This window comes from Lemur catta, chromosome 6 (assembly GCF_020740605.2).
Source record: "Lemur catta isolate mLemCat1 chromosome 6, mLemCat1.pri, whole genome shotgun sequence".
In the NCBI taxonomy this organism is placed as follows: domain Eukaryota; kingdom Metazoa; phylum Chordata; class Mammalia; order Primates; family Lemuridae; genus Lemur; species Lemur catta.
The window spans coordinates 6,462,382-6,476,377 of record NC_059133.1 but is presented as its reverse complement, the minus strand read 5'-3'; the positions used below and the strand labels follow the sequence as shown (position 1 = coordinate 6,476,377).

General features: G+C 42.9%; 1 protein-coding gene across 1 annotated transcript in view; it reads left to right on the top strand.

Annotated features, from left to right (window-relative positions):
* Positions 1 to 1,496: 1,496 nt before the first annotated feature.
* The window catches only part of WBP2NL (WBP2 N-terminal like), a 29,869-nt gene continuing 17,369 nt past the window's right edge, over positions 1,497 to 13,996 (top strand). The window contains exons 1-4 of the mRNA XM_045554779.1: positions 1,497 to 1,673; positions 8,258 to 8,366; positions 8,615 to 8,756; positions 9,135 to 9,227. Of these exons, the coding sequence (XP_045410735.1) occupies positions 8,265 to 8,366; positions 8,615 to 8,756; positions 9,135 to 9,227 (337 nt within the window). The 5' untranslated portion in view covers positions 1,497 to 1,673; positions 8,258 to 8,264. The remainder of the gene's footprint in view (positions 1,674 to 8,257; positions 8,367 to 8,614; positions 8,757 to 9,134; positions 9,228 to 13,996) is intronic.

Genomic DNA, 13,996 nt, shown 5'->3' with positions numbered 1-13,996 from the left:
AGACCCCAGTCATCATTTCCTGGGGTTTTGTATCTAAAATGAGAGATGGAGCTATCACACCTGATGTTGAGGGATGCTGTGCTTTGCACAGCCTGTCTCCAGTGAAAATGATGTTTATTTTCATTCAATTAACTTCCTAGCTTTCTCTCTGCTTTTTCCTGAAGGCATAAGGACCAATTCAATGAAAGAAGTGGGCCTGTCTTGCCTAGAGAACTGCTTATTTTACAGTGAATACTTTAAGAATTTAAACTTAAGCACTAGCTTGTGTTTTCCTTGAACTCAAACTAATCCTTCCTCTCTTTGAGGTGCACACTCTCATTTGTATCCAGCAAATAATGCAACTTTCCCCTGCATATTATTTCTGTAATGTGACTAGATGCAGTTATGTTTGGGGCTCAACATTCTGTAAGGTGAGTGCAAGGTGAATGGTGGGAAGTGGTTTGGAGGGGTCAAAGTTGGTGGAAGATGAGGCAAGAGGCTCTTGGAGTCATTCAAGTATTATAACATGATGAGGGCAGGAACTGGAGTGGCATCATGACACTGAGATGAACAGAACTGAAATGTGAGTGATAAAGCAGTTCAGTGACCATAAAATGTCACTGCTAGAACAAACCTAAGAGCTCTTCTAGATCAATGCCTTCATACAGATGCAGAAACTGAAGTCCAAAGAGCTTAATCACCTCGCTCATGGTTGCCCATAGCTGCCACCACAGGATAGGGACTAGACCTCAATGCTTGTTCCACTGCTTCACACTATTGCCATTGTATTTCATTTGTTCTAATAAGTATTGTATTTTAAAACAAATTTTCTGAAGTCAGGATACATTTGCAATGCATGGCATGTCAGTTTATTTGGCAACTTATTTCTCAGTGGTACATGAAAAAAACGATGCACCTTATGCTTGACAGCATCTTAAACTGAATGAAACGTAATAGTCACGAAGGCAGGGGCCAGGAGGGCAGGTGGGGTCGATGAGGCCACTCACCCACCACAGCCCTCTACCCTCTGGGGGCGGAGACAATTCCCTGGACCCGCCCCTTTCCCGTCAGGGGCGTGTCTCAATCCTGACTCCGCCTGGCCCTCTGACCACTGCGCCCTCACGTGACCAGACGCCTCGCCCACTGACTCCTCCTCCTTGCGCCATAATCTCCGCCCTCCCCTTCAGAGCCCCTGCCCCTTCCCATCTGCGGGGCGGTGGGAAGGGGCCTGAAGCAAGATGGCGGTGAACCAGAGTCACACCGGGGACCGCCGCGGGGTCATCATCGCCTATGGTGAAAGGTGCCTGACGGAAAGCCCCTGTTGCTGTCGGAGGAGGGAGGATAGGGAGGAGATGAATGGGGTAGACCTGGCGGCTCGCAAGCTCTCAGCGAATCAGGGACTTTTCCACCTTTGGGGGGCGTGGCACTATTAGCCCCGCCCCCGACATTTGAGAGCGCACCTCCTCCCGGGTGTTCGGAATCTCGAGATCGCGCAGGCGGGCGCGCGGGCGCGCTCTCGCACGTGTGGAGGGCGGGCGCGCGGAGCCAACGGCGTGTGTCTCTTCAGAAGCAAGGTGGGAGCGGACTGGCGGTTCTGAGCGGTTGGCCTCTCAGCCGGCTCGCGGTGCGGCTGCCGTTGGGAGCGTGCGACTTTGTAGGGTGGTGGCGGCCCTCCCCCGACTCCTAGGAACAAGGTCTGGAGCTTTGGGGAGACAAGAGGGTGGAGGAGGTGGAGTGTGGATCATTCTAGAAAGATCCCGAACTGTTGGGGCCCCTCTCCCTGTCCTGCCGAACTTTCCAAAGCCCGCTTTCCTCTTCGCCCCAACGAGGGAGATGTCTGCTCTTACTGTATTACTGACAGGACCAATCCAAGATCGGGAACAAAAAGGAGGGATGGCTGGGCGGAGTGCAGCGCTGTGGGTTTGCCCGTCACCTTGCGCGGGGCGGTGCCCGCCGCTAGCTCCTGGCTCTGCCTGGGTCAGGCTGAGGGGGCCGGGTGGGGGCGGGGCGCGGGGGACGCCACCCTCACCTCTGGGGCGCACTCAAGCACCAAGGCCTCCCTCCGCTCCCCTCCTTCCCACCTCCCCCCCTTTCCCACAGTCATTTTCAGTCTCCCCAGCTGTGCAGTTCTGAATTCTGCCCCTCTTTCTGCTCTAACTTGCCCTCATTTTCCTTTTCGTTCTCTTAGCAGTGAGACTCTCAAGCCCAGTGCTGTGCTCTGGTGAGACGGAGCACACCACACCCAGGTCAGTTTGAATGCGGTTGTCAGGAAAATCCAAGAAGACATTACCAAATGCTGCTGTCCAGATCTTTTTCCTATGCATCCTTCCCCCAGAACGTTTTCTTGACAGATTTATTCAGGGCGTTAAATCTGGTTGTACATCCTCACTTGGTTCCGAAGTACCTCTGCTGATTCGTTCAGTTTGGTAGTAGGAGATGGTTATTCGCCACTCTGACCGCGATATCTCAGGGCGCGCTGACTGAAAGGACTTTGACCTGTGCACCTGTCATTCTGTGCTGTGAATTCATTTCTAATCTGGTGTTTCAGTGTCTTCACATTCAGGCTATGTGTGTCTCTGCTTTGCCATTTGTGTGTTGGAAATGGTGAATGAAGCATGTTTTTAAACAATTATAACAGGAAAACTGATTTTATGGTCCTTTGACTTATCTTTATGGGGTCCGGTCTGTGCTCCTAAATACTTAATAATAGCATTTATTGCACACTTAAATATGTTACACACTGTTCTAAGAGCTTTATACTGTACTTGTAACCACTGTATTTACGATGAGGATCAGTACCATTTCCCTCATTTCACAGGTTTCCCTCATTTCACAGGTGGGAATGCTTAAACAAAGAAGTAATTTGCTCAAAATCCTTAGGCCAGAACATGTGGCAGAGCTTGGGTTTGGATTTGAATTTAGGTACTGTGCATTAACTCCTTTACTCTAGGTGTTCCTCGTAAAGGAAAAGGACTGTTTCTCTGCTTTCTCCTTACCAGATAAGACCCTGTTAGTGCTTTGGCTTCCTGCATAGAAACTACTGTAAAGAAATAGCTTGAGAGGGAAAAGTTTGGTTCTGTGAGGGGTCTTCAAAAAGTTCATGGAAAAATGCAAATTATTAAAAAACTGTGCATGGATTTCAGAATCCTTTTCCATCAAAATAAACTTGTACTAACTTGTTATAACATGTTTGAACAGGATCTAGTTTGAAACACTAAGAAGGATAAGACACCAGTTTGAAAAGAAACCCCTTTCAGAGCAATATGAATTCTGCTACAATTGAAGTAAGAACAAACATCAAACTTGGGGTGAAACTTGGGTGGAAGAATGGTAAAATCAGGGATGGGTCAGTAGGGCCAAAAAATAAAAAAGAATGATGAAATCATTGATGCTCTATGAAAAGTTTATGGGGACAATGCCCCAAAGAAATCACCAGTTTACAAATGGATAACTTGTTTTAAGGGAAGAGACAATGTTGAAGATGTAGCCTGCAGCAGCAGATCATCCACATCAATTTGCAAGGAAAAAATTTATCTTGTTGTTGCCCTAATTAAAGAGGATGGTGATTAACAGCAGAAACAATGGCCAACACTATAGACATCTTAATTGGTTCAGCTTACATAATTCTGATTGAAAAATTAAAGTTCAGCAAACTTTCCACTTGGTAGGTGCCAAAACCATTGTGCCCAGCTCAGCTGCAGACGAGCAGAGCCTTCAATGGAAATTTTAAACAAGTGGGATGAAGATCCTCAACGGTTTCATTAAATAATTGTCACAGGAGATGAAATGTGGCTTTACTAGTACTATCCTGAAGACAAAGCACGATGAAAATGGCTATAAAGAGGTAGAAGTGGTCTAGTGAAAGCAAAAGCAGATTACTCAAGAGCAAGAGTCATGGCAGTAGTTTTTTGAGATGCAAAGGGCGTTTTCCTTGTTGATTTTCTTTTTTTTTTTTTTTTTTTTTGAGACAGTCTCACTTTGTTGCCAGGGCTAGAGTGAGTGCCGTGGTGTCAGCCTAGCTCACAGCAACCTCAAACTCCTGGGCTTAAGCGATCCTACTGCCTCAGCCTCCCGAGTAGCTGGGACTACAGGCATGCGCCACCATGCCCGGCTCATTTTTTCTATATATATTTTTAGTTGTCCAGATAATTTTTATCTCTATTTTTGGTAGAGACGGGGTTTCGCTCAGGCTGGTCTGGAACTCCTGACCTCGAGCAATCCACCCGCCTCGGCCTCCCAGAGGGCTAGGATTACAGGCGTGAGCCACCGTGCCCGGCCTCCTTGTTGATTTTCTGAGGGGACCAAACAACAACAAAATCTGCTTATTATGAAAGTGTTTTGAAAAAGTTAGCCAAAGCTTTACTGGAAAAACATCTGGGAAGGCTTCATCAGAGTCTCCACCATGGCAATGCTCCTGCTCATTAAACATTCCTCTCATTAAACAAGGGCAATTTGGGGAGAGTTTCTAGGGGAGATCATTAGGCATCCACCTTGTAGTCTTGATTTGGCTCCTTCTCTCCCTGCCCCCCCCCTCTTTTTTTTTTTTTTTTTAAAGAAATGGGGTCTCATTTGTGTTGCCCAGGCTGGAGTGCAGTGGTACAATTGTAGCTCACTACATCCTTGAATTTCTGATTTCAAGGGATTCTCCTGCCTTAGCCTTCTGGTTGCTGGTGCATGTCATCATGCCGAGCTAATTAAAAAAAAATTTTTGAGATGGGGTTTTGTTAATATTGCCCAGGCTGGTCTCAAACTCCTGGCCTCAAGCAATCCTCCAGCCTCAACCTCCTGAGTTGCTGAGATTGCAAGTATGAGCCACCACTACACCTAGCTCTGTTTGTTTATTTTTATAGTAGCCATCCTAATGGGTTTAAAGTGATACTTCATTGTGGGTTCAATTTGCATTTCTCTGATGATTAATGTTGCTGAGAATCCTTTCATATGCTTCTTGGCCATTTGTGTATCATCTTTGGAGATACATGTTCATTCAAGACCCTTGCCCGTTGTTTAATCAGGTTATTGATTTTTTTGTTTGTTTGTTGAGACAGAGTCTCACTCTGTTTCCTGGGCTCGAGTGCCGTGGCATCAGCCTAGTTCACAGCAACCTCAAAATCCTGGACTCAAGCAATCCTCCTTCCATTGAGACTCCAATGTTTCAACTACTGTAGCCTTCACCAGAATTTCTATTTGGTTCTTTTTTATAATTTCTCTTTCTTATTGATATTCTTCTTATTGATATCTCACAATTGTGAGACATTCTTCTCATTATTTCCCTTAGTTATTTAGACATGATTTCCTTTAAATTTTTGAGTATATTTAAAATAGTTTATTTAAAGTCTTATCTAGTAAATCCAATATCTGGGCTTCCCCAGGGACAGTTTCTATTAATTTCTTTTGCTCTTGTGTACAGGCCATACTTTCTTGTTTCTTTGCATGCCTGGTGATGTTGTTGTTGTTGAAAACTGGATATTTTTAATATTAAAATGTGGTCACTATGGAAAGTAGATTCTCCCTCTTCCTCAGGGTATATTGTTGCTGCTCATTGTAGCTGTTGTTTAGTGACTTTTGGGACTAATTTTGTAAAGTCTGTATTCTCTGTCATATGTGGTCACTGAAGTCTCAGTTCTGCCAGCTCAGTTGTCAGCTAGTGATCTGACCAAAATTTCCTTATATGTCTGAAACAACAATAAAAAATCTCCCAGCCTTTGCCAATAGGCTGTGTGTGTGTTGGAGCATGAGTATGCCTTTATCACTCAGCCAGGCAGTTTACAACTCTGCCTTAGCCTTTACTTCTTGTTTGTGTAGAGTCTCATTGTCAGCCAGAGGGGAAACCTTAGGACCTCTTCAGGGTTTTTGTTTGTTTGTTTGTTTAGCATGAACCCAGCCCTAGACAAGTATGTGTGTGGCTTTCTAGATTCCCAGGAACATGTGTGGGCTTTTCATATCTTTTATTTCTCAGTGCATCTAATTCCCCAGCCTTGCCTCTCAAATTTCAATTTGTCTACTTTTTGCCCCAACTGTCATCCCTTGCCCCAACTGTCATCCCTTGCCCCAACTGTCATCCCTTGCCCTAACTGTCATCCCTTGCCCCAGATAGCAGCAAATAATACATATGCCTTGAAATATTTTTGACAAATGCCCCTGGGTAGCTTTGTCAGTCCTGGGAAAATTCTAAACTAGTCACTTGTCCTTTGAGCCAATCCTTCAAGGAGCCGCCAGACAGGTTAAAACAAACAACCACAATTTTTGAGAATAAATCTGTTCTGCTCTCTCCAGTACTTGGTACCTATACTTGAAATGTAGATTGATGTCTTCAGAGCTGCTGCCAAGCTCGGCAGTTGGGCATGATATCAGGGTCAGTTAAGCTCGCTTACTGAGATTCAGCTGTTTTTGTCTTGTTTAAATGTTCTCGTAGTTGCTATAATTTTTTGATTAGATTCTAGAGTTCTGAAAAATTTAATTTGATTTTGACAGTTTTTGCCAGTTTATTCATTGCTTTTGTGATTGGACTGACATTTGGAGTTTCCTATTTCACTATTTTTGCTGATGTCCTGTATTTTCATGATGTTTTAAAAAACCCTTCCCTTTTTATTTTTACACTATCACTCTGGTTCTTATTACCTTACATCAGGACTATTTTAGGAACTCTTAAACTGATCTCTCCAATATACTGTCACCTTCTTGATCATGTGATTTCCCTGCTGAGAAATCTGAAGTTCACAGTTCCTCCATTTGATAGACAATCAAATGATGTCTTTAAGCTCTAATCCCAGCATGGCTTTCCAACTTTATCTCACTGTTGCTCCTAACCTCATTCCCACACTATGTTTTGATGATGCCACACCAATAGGCTTCTCCCAAGTATTCGGTTTGATTTTCATTATCTGCTGCTGTACCTCCATTAATGCTATTTGCTCCCCATCTGAATTGTCCCCTACCCTCACCTCTGCCTGCTGAACCACACTGCCCATCACTTAAGAATCAGCTCAGAGTGCAGCCTTTCTATGAGGTCATTCCTAATTACTTCAACCAAAACTAATCTCTCCTTCCACTAAATTGCTATGACATTTTTGTACCATTTACATTATGTATGTCACATATTGTTTGCATTGTGATCTGTATTCATGTTTTCATTAATTTATTTTTTTTTTAAGAGACAGAGTCTCACTTTGTTACCCAAGCTGGAGTGCAGTGGCATGATCATAGCTCGCTGTATCCTCAAACTCTTGGGCTCAAACTGTCCTCCCACTTCAGCCTCCCAAGTAGCTGGGACTATAGGCGTGTGCCACCATGCCTGGCTAGTTTTTTTCTAGAGATGGGGTCTAGGTATGTTGCCTAGGCTGGTCTCAAACTCCTGGCCTCAAGGGATCCTCCTGCCTCAGCCTCCCAGAGTGCTTGGATTACAGGCATGAACTACCATACCTGGCCTCATTTATGCTTTCAATAAATAATTTAGTAGCACCTGCTGTTTGCTAGGGCTACAGTGGCAAAGAAGGCAGACATTGTCCCTAATAATCATTAGGGAAGACATTGAACAAATAAACACATATATATTATAATAATTATTAAGAAAGAAAAAACCCAACAGGATTCTATGATTGAGAATAAGAGGAGTCCAAGTTTTCCAGGTTAAGAGTGCGGGGAGAACCCAACAGGCTGAGGGAACATGTCAGAGGTTGCTGGGGCAGTCTGCATGCCTTACCTTCTCTACCAGAGTCAAAATATTGCCAGTAACACAGTGCTTTACACTTACTGCATGAGAAGCATGAGAATTAATGAACAAACATTGAGAATAGGAGTATGTTTGACAAGAAAAAGAAAATAAATTCAATGCCAAAGAGGGAGAAGAGTAAGAGTGAATTGTCAGAGAATAAGATCATTTGAATTCTTTTCTAAAATTATTTTTACAAATTTATTTATTTATTGAGGCAAGATCTCACTCCCAATTAGCTAGGACTACAGGTGCATGCCACCACACCTGGCTGATTTTTAAATCTTTTTTGGTAGAAACAGTCTCGCTACGTTGCCCAGGCTGGTCTCGAACTCCTGGCGTCAAGCGCTCTTCCTGCCTCAGCCTCCCAAAGTGCTAGGATTGCAGATGTGAGCCACAACAGCCAGCTTGAATTCCTTTTTATTTCAATAAAATAGTATAATAGTAGCAGTAGCAACAGCTAACATTTAATGAGTGCTTACCCCGAGATAAGAACTGTGCTAAGAGCTTTATGTATATCATTTTATATAACTTCTAAATTATGTTCTGTCTGCCTGTCCTTTGCCACAGTCTCTTGATGCAGTCTCCAGATGTAGAGCTCTCCTTCCCACAGCAACCAGAGGCCTCCAACTTCTTTAATGGTACAAAGCGGGGAACGTTGGTTCTCACTTCATACCGGGTAATTGCTACTTTTACTTTAATCTACTGATTAACTCTGCATTTGTTTTCCTTAAAATGGAGGGAAGTTAAACATTGACTTTCAAAGTGTTTTAAAACATTTGCACTTTGGGATTTTCCATGTTGAGGGGCAGTGGAAGAAAATGAGTGATGTTTCTCAATTAGGCCAGGATGCCAAAGCAGCCTTGAGCTTGCTCTTATAGGTCTCAAATTCTGCATTCCTTTTCCAAAGTTTCTTTCCTTGCTTAGGTGATTTTCCTGACTTCACGCTCAGTCGATGATCCCATGTTGTCTTTTATGATGCCATTTGACCTGATGAAGAACTGCACCGTTGAACAACCACTCTTTGCTGCAAACTACATTAAAGGAACTATTCAGGCAGCTCCATATGGTAAGTGTTCCCTTTCAGAAGTGTGGTTTTTTTTTTTTTCCCCCTCAAAATCTTCTAGAAGGTTTAGGATTCAGATTTGGCTCATATTGGAGTTCAAATGAAAGATACCTTGCTTGTTTGGGCAGTCCTTTATTCATTTATTCATTTTTTTTTTTTTTTTTTGAGAGACAGAATCTTACTCTGTCACCCAAGCTGGAGTGCAGTGGCATGATCATAGCTCACTGTATCCTCCAACTCTTGGGCTCAAGCTGTCCTCCCACTTCAGCCTCCCAAGTAGCTAGGGTTCCCAAGTAGTTGCTTCTTTGGGCAGTAGCCCCTGTACCTTCTGTTGGCAGCTGTACCAGTCTCTTAGTTAGTGTGTGCCATTTCTCCCCTCAGGTGACTGGGAAGGACAGGCTACTTTTAAACTAGTCTTCAGAAGAGGAGGTGCCATCACATTTGCCCAATTGATGAGCAAAGCTGCCTCTGCTGGTGAGTGATGCTGTTAAAGATATTAAGTGCTTTGGGGTTTTAAGGCTTGTGGAATTAAAGCAGGACTTCTACTCAGCCAAGGTTTGCTGCCTCTGCAGTTAGGCAGTTGGTATTTGCACATGTATTCAGCAGGCATTTCCTGAGCATACCTATTATATGCCAACTACCACACTACATCCTGGGAATACAAAGATTATTCAGTCCCTTCCTGTCCTGAAGGAGCTTACAATCTAGTGGGAGCTTATGATCAGATATCTAAATGACTAATTATACCTGATAGTCTTTTGTCCATTTAAATACTGGTCTCATATCCATTGACCAGTCTCTTCTTGAGGTCAGGTAGCCCCAGTTGCCTTAGCTACTTTTCCTCTGGTATGGCTTTTTTTTCTTCTCTCTGGCCTTGCCTTTGCTTCTCTTAGGTTTAGTCTTTGTCTTCCATGAGAGGAGAGATGTACTGTCAAGTCCTACAGCACTGATCTAATGGATGCACTGGAGAACTCTTTCAAACTTAGACTACAAACAATCTTTTCTGTTATATTTTTATTCAATCTAGCCTCACTTCATGCCCCTCAGTCTCTAACCTTTTATACTCCAATCACACTCTGGGGTTCTTTATGCTTTTTCTCTCTTATCTCTGAGTCTTCGTGCTATTTTCTCCTGTCTGGAAAGCTTTTCTCCTTTCTCCCTTGCCTTCCACTCACAACTCCAATCTAGTTAAGACAAACATAATCTATTAGAGACAGATATATACAGATATATTATCATATCTTGTGGCACATGCTGTAATAAAGGCATGGACAAAGTGCCAGGGACACACAGAAGGACAGAGTAAAGTTTCTAGCTTAGAAAACGGAATGGATCATGATGCTAGAAATCATGGTCAACACTATAAGCTGGAGAGGAAATTAGTTAAATTTTAGACATAATAATACTAGCTAACATTTATTGAATATTTACCATATACTGTTTGAAGCCCATTACATGTGTCAGCTTAATACTCACAAAAACCTTATGATGTAGGTGCTATCGTTATTCCCAGTTTAAATCTGGGGAAACTGAGTCAGTGATGTATATAATTTTCCAAGGCTATATAGGCAGCAAGTGATGGAGCTAGAATTTGAACTCTAAACCTACCCTCTTTCTCTTTTTAAACTTTTTGTTATTAAAAAATCAGATCTATGGAAAAGTTGCAAGAATATTACAATGAATTCCCATCATCTATATTCACTTATTATTAATATCTTCCCACATTTGCTTTTTTTTTTTGAGACAGAGTCTTGCTGTGTTGCCCAGGCTAGAGTGTCGTGGTGTTAGCCTCGCTCACAGCAACCTCAAACTCCTGGGCTTAAGCAATCCTTCTGCCTCAGCCTCCCGTGTAGCTGGGACTACAGGCATATGCCACCATGCCTGGCTAACTTTTTCTATATATATTTTTAGCTGTCCAGATCATTTCTTTCTATTTTTTTTTTTTTTTTTTTTAGTAGAGACGGGGTCTCATTCTTGCTCAGGCTGGTCTCGAACTCCTGACCTCAAGCGATCCTCCCGCCTCGGCCTCCCAGAGTGCTAGGATTACAGGCATGAGCCACTGTACCCGGCCCCCACATTTGCTTTTTATTATTTCTTTTTTTTTTTTTTTTTTGCTTTTGTTCTTACTGAACTATTTGGGAGGAAGTCACAAAGATCATTTCCTTCATTCCTAAATATTCAAGTGTGTATCTCCTAAGAACAAGGGTATTCTCTTGGCTAAATGCGATGGCTCATACCTGTAATCCTAGCACTCTGGGAGGCTGAGGTGGGAGGCTCACTCAAAGTCAGGAGTTTAAGACCAGCCTCAGCAAGAGTGAGACCCTGTCTCTACTAAAAATAAAAAAAAATTTAGCTGGACAACTAAAAATATATATAGAAAAAATTAGCTGGGCATGGTGGTGCATGCCTGTGGTCCCAGCTACTCGGAAGGCCGAGGCAGGAGGATCGTTTGAGCCCAGGAGTTTGAGGTTGCTGTGAGCTAAGCTGATGACATGGCACTCTAGTCTAGGCAACAGAGTGAGACTCTGTCTCAAAAAAAAGAAATTAAAAAAAAAAAGTGTATTCTCTTATCTAACCTCAGTGTACTTATCAAATTCAGAAAATTTAATACTGATACAATACTATTATTTAATATATAGTTTATATTCAAATTCAAATGATTGTCCCATTACTGTTCCTAATTCTAATAGCACTTTCTACCTCTAATCCAGAATCTAATTCTGTATCATACATTGAATTTAGTTGTCCTATTTCTTTGGTCTGCTTTAATCTGGAACTCAGGCTTTCTTTGTCTTTCATAACATTGACATTTTAAAAAGAAATCAGACTTACTGTTTTATAGAATGTCCCTTCATTTGGGTTTCTTTGTTTCCTCATGATTATATTCAGGTCATGCATTTTGTCAGGAATGCTACATAAATGATGTTGTGTTCTCCTGAACCTACACTCTTAACCCCTATGCCATATTAAGGGTGAGGTACATGGGGATGCTAGAGGGTACTGGACATGGAATTTGGAACTACAAAGATGAGCTGCATCTAGAGACTGATTTATAAATCCTTAGCACACAGGTTGTCTCTGGAGCCATGTGAGTGATGGGCTTCTTCAGTGAATTGAAGATAGAGTTGCAAGAGTCCTTAAAATTTAACAGAAGGGATGAGAATGAGTGGCTGCAAAGATTGGGAAGGGGCTGACTGAGGTGAATGAGGAGAGTCAGGAGGTGAGTTTACTATCCCAAAAGTCAAGGGAGGAGAAAGTTTCAAGAGATATGGGGTGATCATCTGTGTCAGCTGCTTTAGGGATGTTTGGTAAAGTGAAGACTGAAAAGTGAGCATTGCATGTGGTAATTAGAGTTTGTTGATTGTAGCAAAAGAGATTTCAGCAAAATGCTGGAGAAGAAGGGTAGTGGAAGAACCACATTACAGGAGGTTGAGGAGTAAGAAAATTTTTTATAGTTACCTTTAATGATAAAGATGGAGAGACCAAGAAGTTCAGAAGCTGTACCCAACCCACAGCTCTTTGGTAGTCCAGAGGGCAGACAGCATCTGGAAGCCTGAAATTGGATAACAAAGTATCCTGGAAGACAGAGGAGTACAATTATGGGAAATTTAGGGTCTGGGGACACTTGGAAGTCCATTCCTTCTTTGGTGCAGGCGGCTGGGGAACTCAGGATGGTTGCATACTGGGTCTTGAATTCACTCTTATTTTTGGCCTCACAGTACTGAGGAGGGTTTCTTTTTTAGGGCTAAGTGTCAGACAACTTCAGGGGTTCTTTGTGCTCTCATTAAGATCTGCTTCTTGGCCTGCAAAGCTAGGTTCAAGGTCCCAGCAGTTGCACAGCCACTTGAAAAGGACTTAGGCGACTTACATAAACTTGGGCCCAATGTCTGAAACTGCTCTCAGTCTTCTGATTATATCATGGCTTACAGGTAGGAACCTAGTCCTCCCTCCCACAAAAAGCCGGGGCTGTTAGATAGACTCCCTTGAGGTCCCTGGAGTTAACCACTAATCATGCTTTATGATCCTTTGACCAGGAAAGATTCCCTTACTCTCTGCAGAGTTGGTATGTTAAGGCTCTTTGATTTATGTTTTTAACTCATATATGTTGAGTACCTATTGTGTGCCAAATAATAGATGAGATAATTGGGAACACAACAGTGAACAAGACATACATAGTCCCTGCCTTTATTAAACTTATAGTGAGAGTCATGTACAAAATAAGCAAACATGTAAGTGACTAAAGTAATTATTTATTGTGGGGAGTACTATAAGGGACACTGATAAGGTATTGAAAAGGAGGGTAATGGTGTAAAGAGGCAACTTTAGATTTATAGTGAATTGGTTGGGATGATGCTAGCTGCCAAAACAGATAAACCCTAAATTATCAATACTTAAGGCAGGCCAGGTGCGGTGGCTCACACCTGTAATCCTAGCACTCTGGGAGGCCGAGGTGGGTGGATCGCTTGAGGTCAGGAGTTCGAGACCAGCCTCAGCAAGAGCGAGACCCCGTCTCTACTAAAAATAGAAAGAAATTATCTGGCCAACTAAAATATATATATAGAAAAAATTAGCCGGGCATGGTGGCGCATGCCTGTAGTCCCAGCTACTTGGGAGGTTGAGGCAGGAGGATTGCTTAAGCCCAGGAGTTTGAGGTTGCTGTGAGCTAGGCTGACGCCACGGCACTCACTCTAGCCCGGGCAACACAGCAAGACTCTGTCTCAAAAAAAAAAAAAAAATACTTAAGGCAGTAGATATTACTGCTTACAAAAAGGCCAATCAGTAGGGGCAGGATGAGGCTTTGTTCTGTAGTTGGGACCCAGGGTAATAGAGTCTCTGCCATCTTTAACACATGGCTTCCACGGCCTCTTTTTATAGCCAGCAGAGAGGGGAAGAGAATAAAGATTTCATCTGGGAAGTTTTCGCAGGCCAGGCTTGAAAGCTATGTATATTACTTCTGGTCGCATGCCATAGGCCAGAACTCAGTGTGGTAGGCTGATGATGGATCCCAAACATATGTCCATGTTCTAATCCTTCGAACCTGTGAATGTTACCTTTTTGTAAAAAGGGTCTCTGTAGATGTAATTAATTTAAGATTTGAGACTGCAAGATTACCCTGGACTATCTAGGCAGGCCGTAAAAGCCATCACAAATGTGTAAGAGAGACGTAGAGGGAGACAGGAGTGCTTTCTTCTGTACCACACTGCCCTTACATTGGTCTTTAATGGGTGTATCTTGCCAACTTG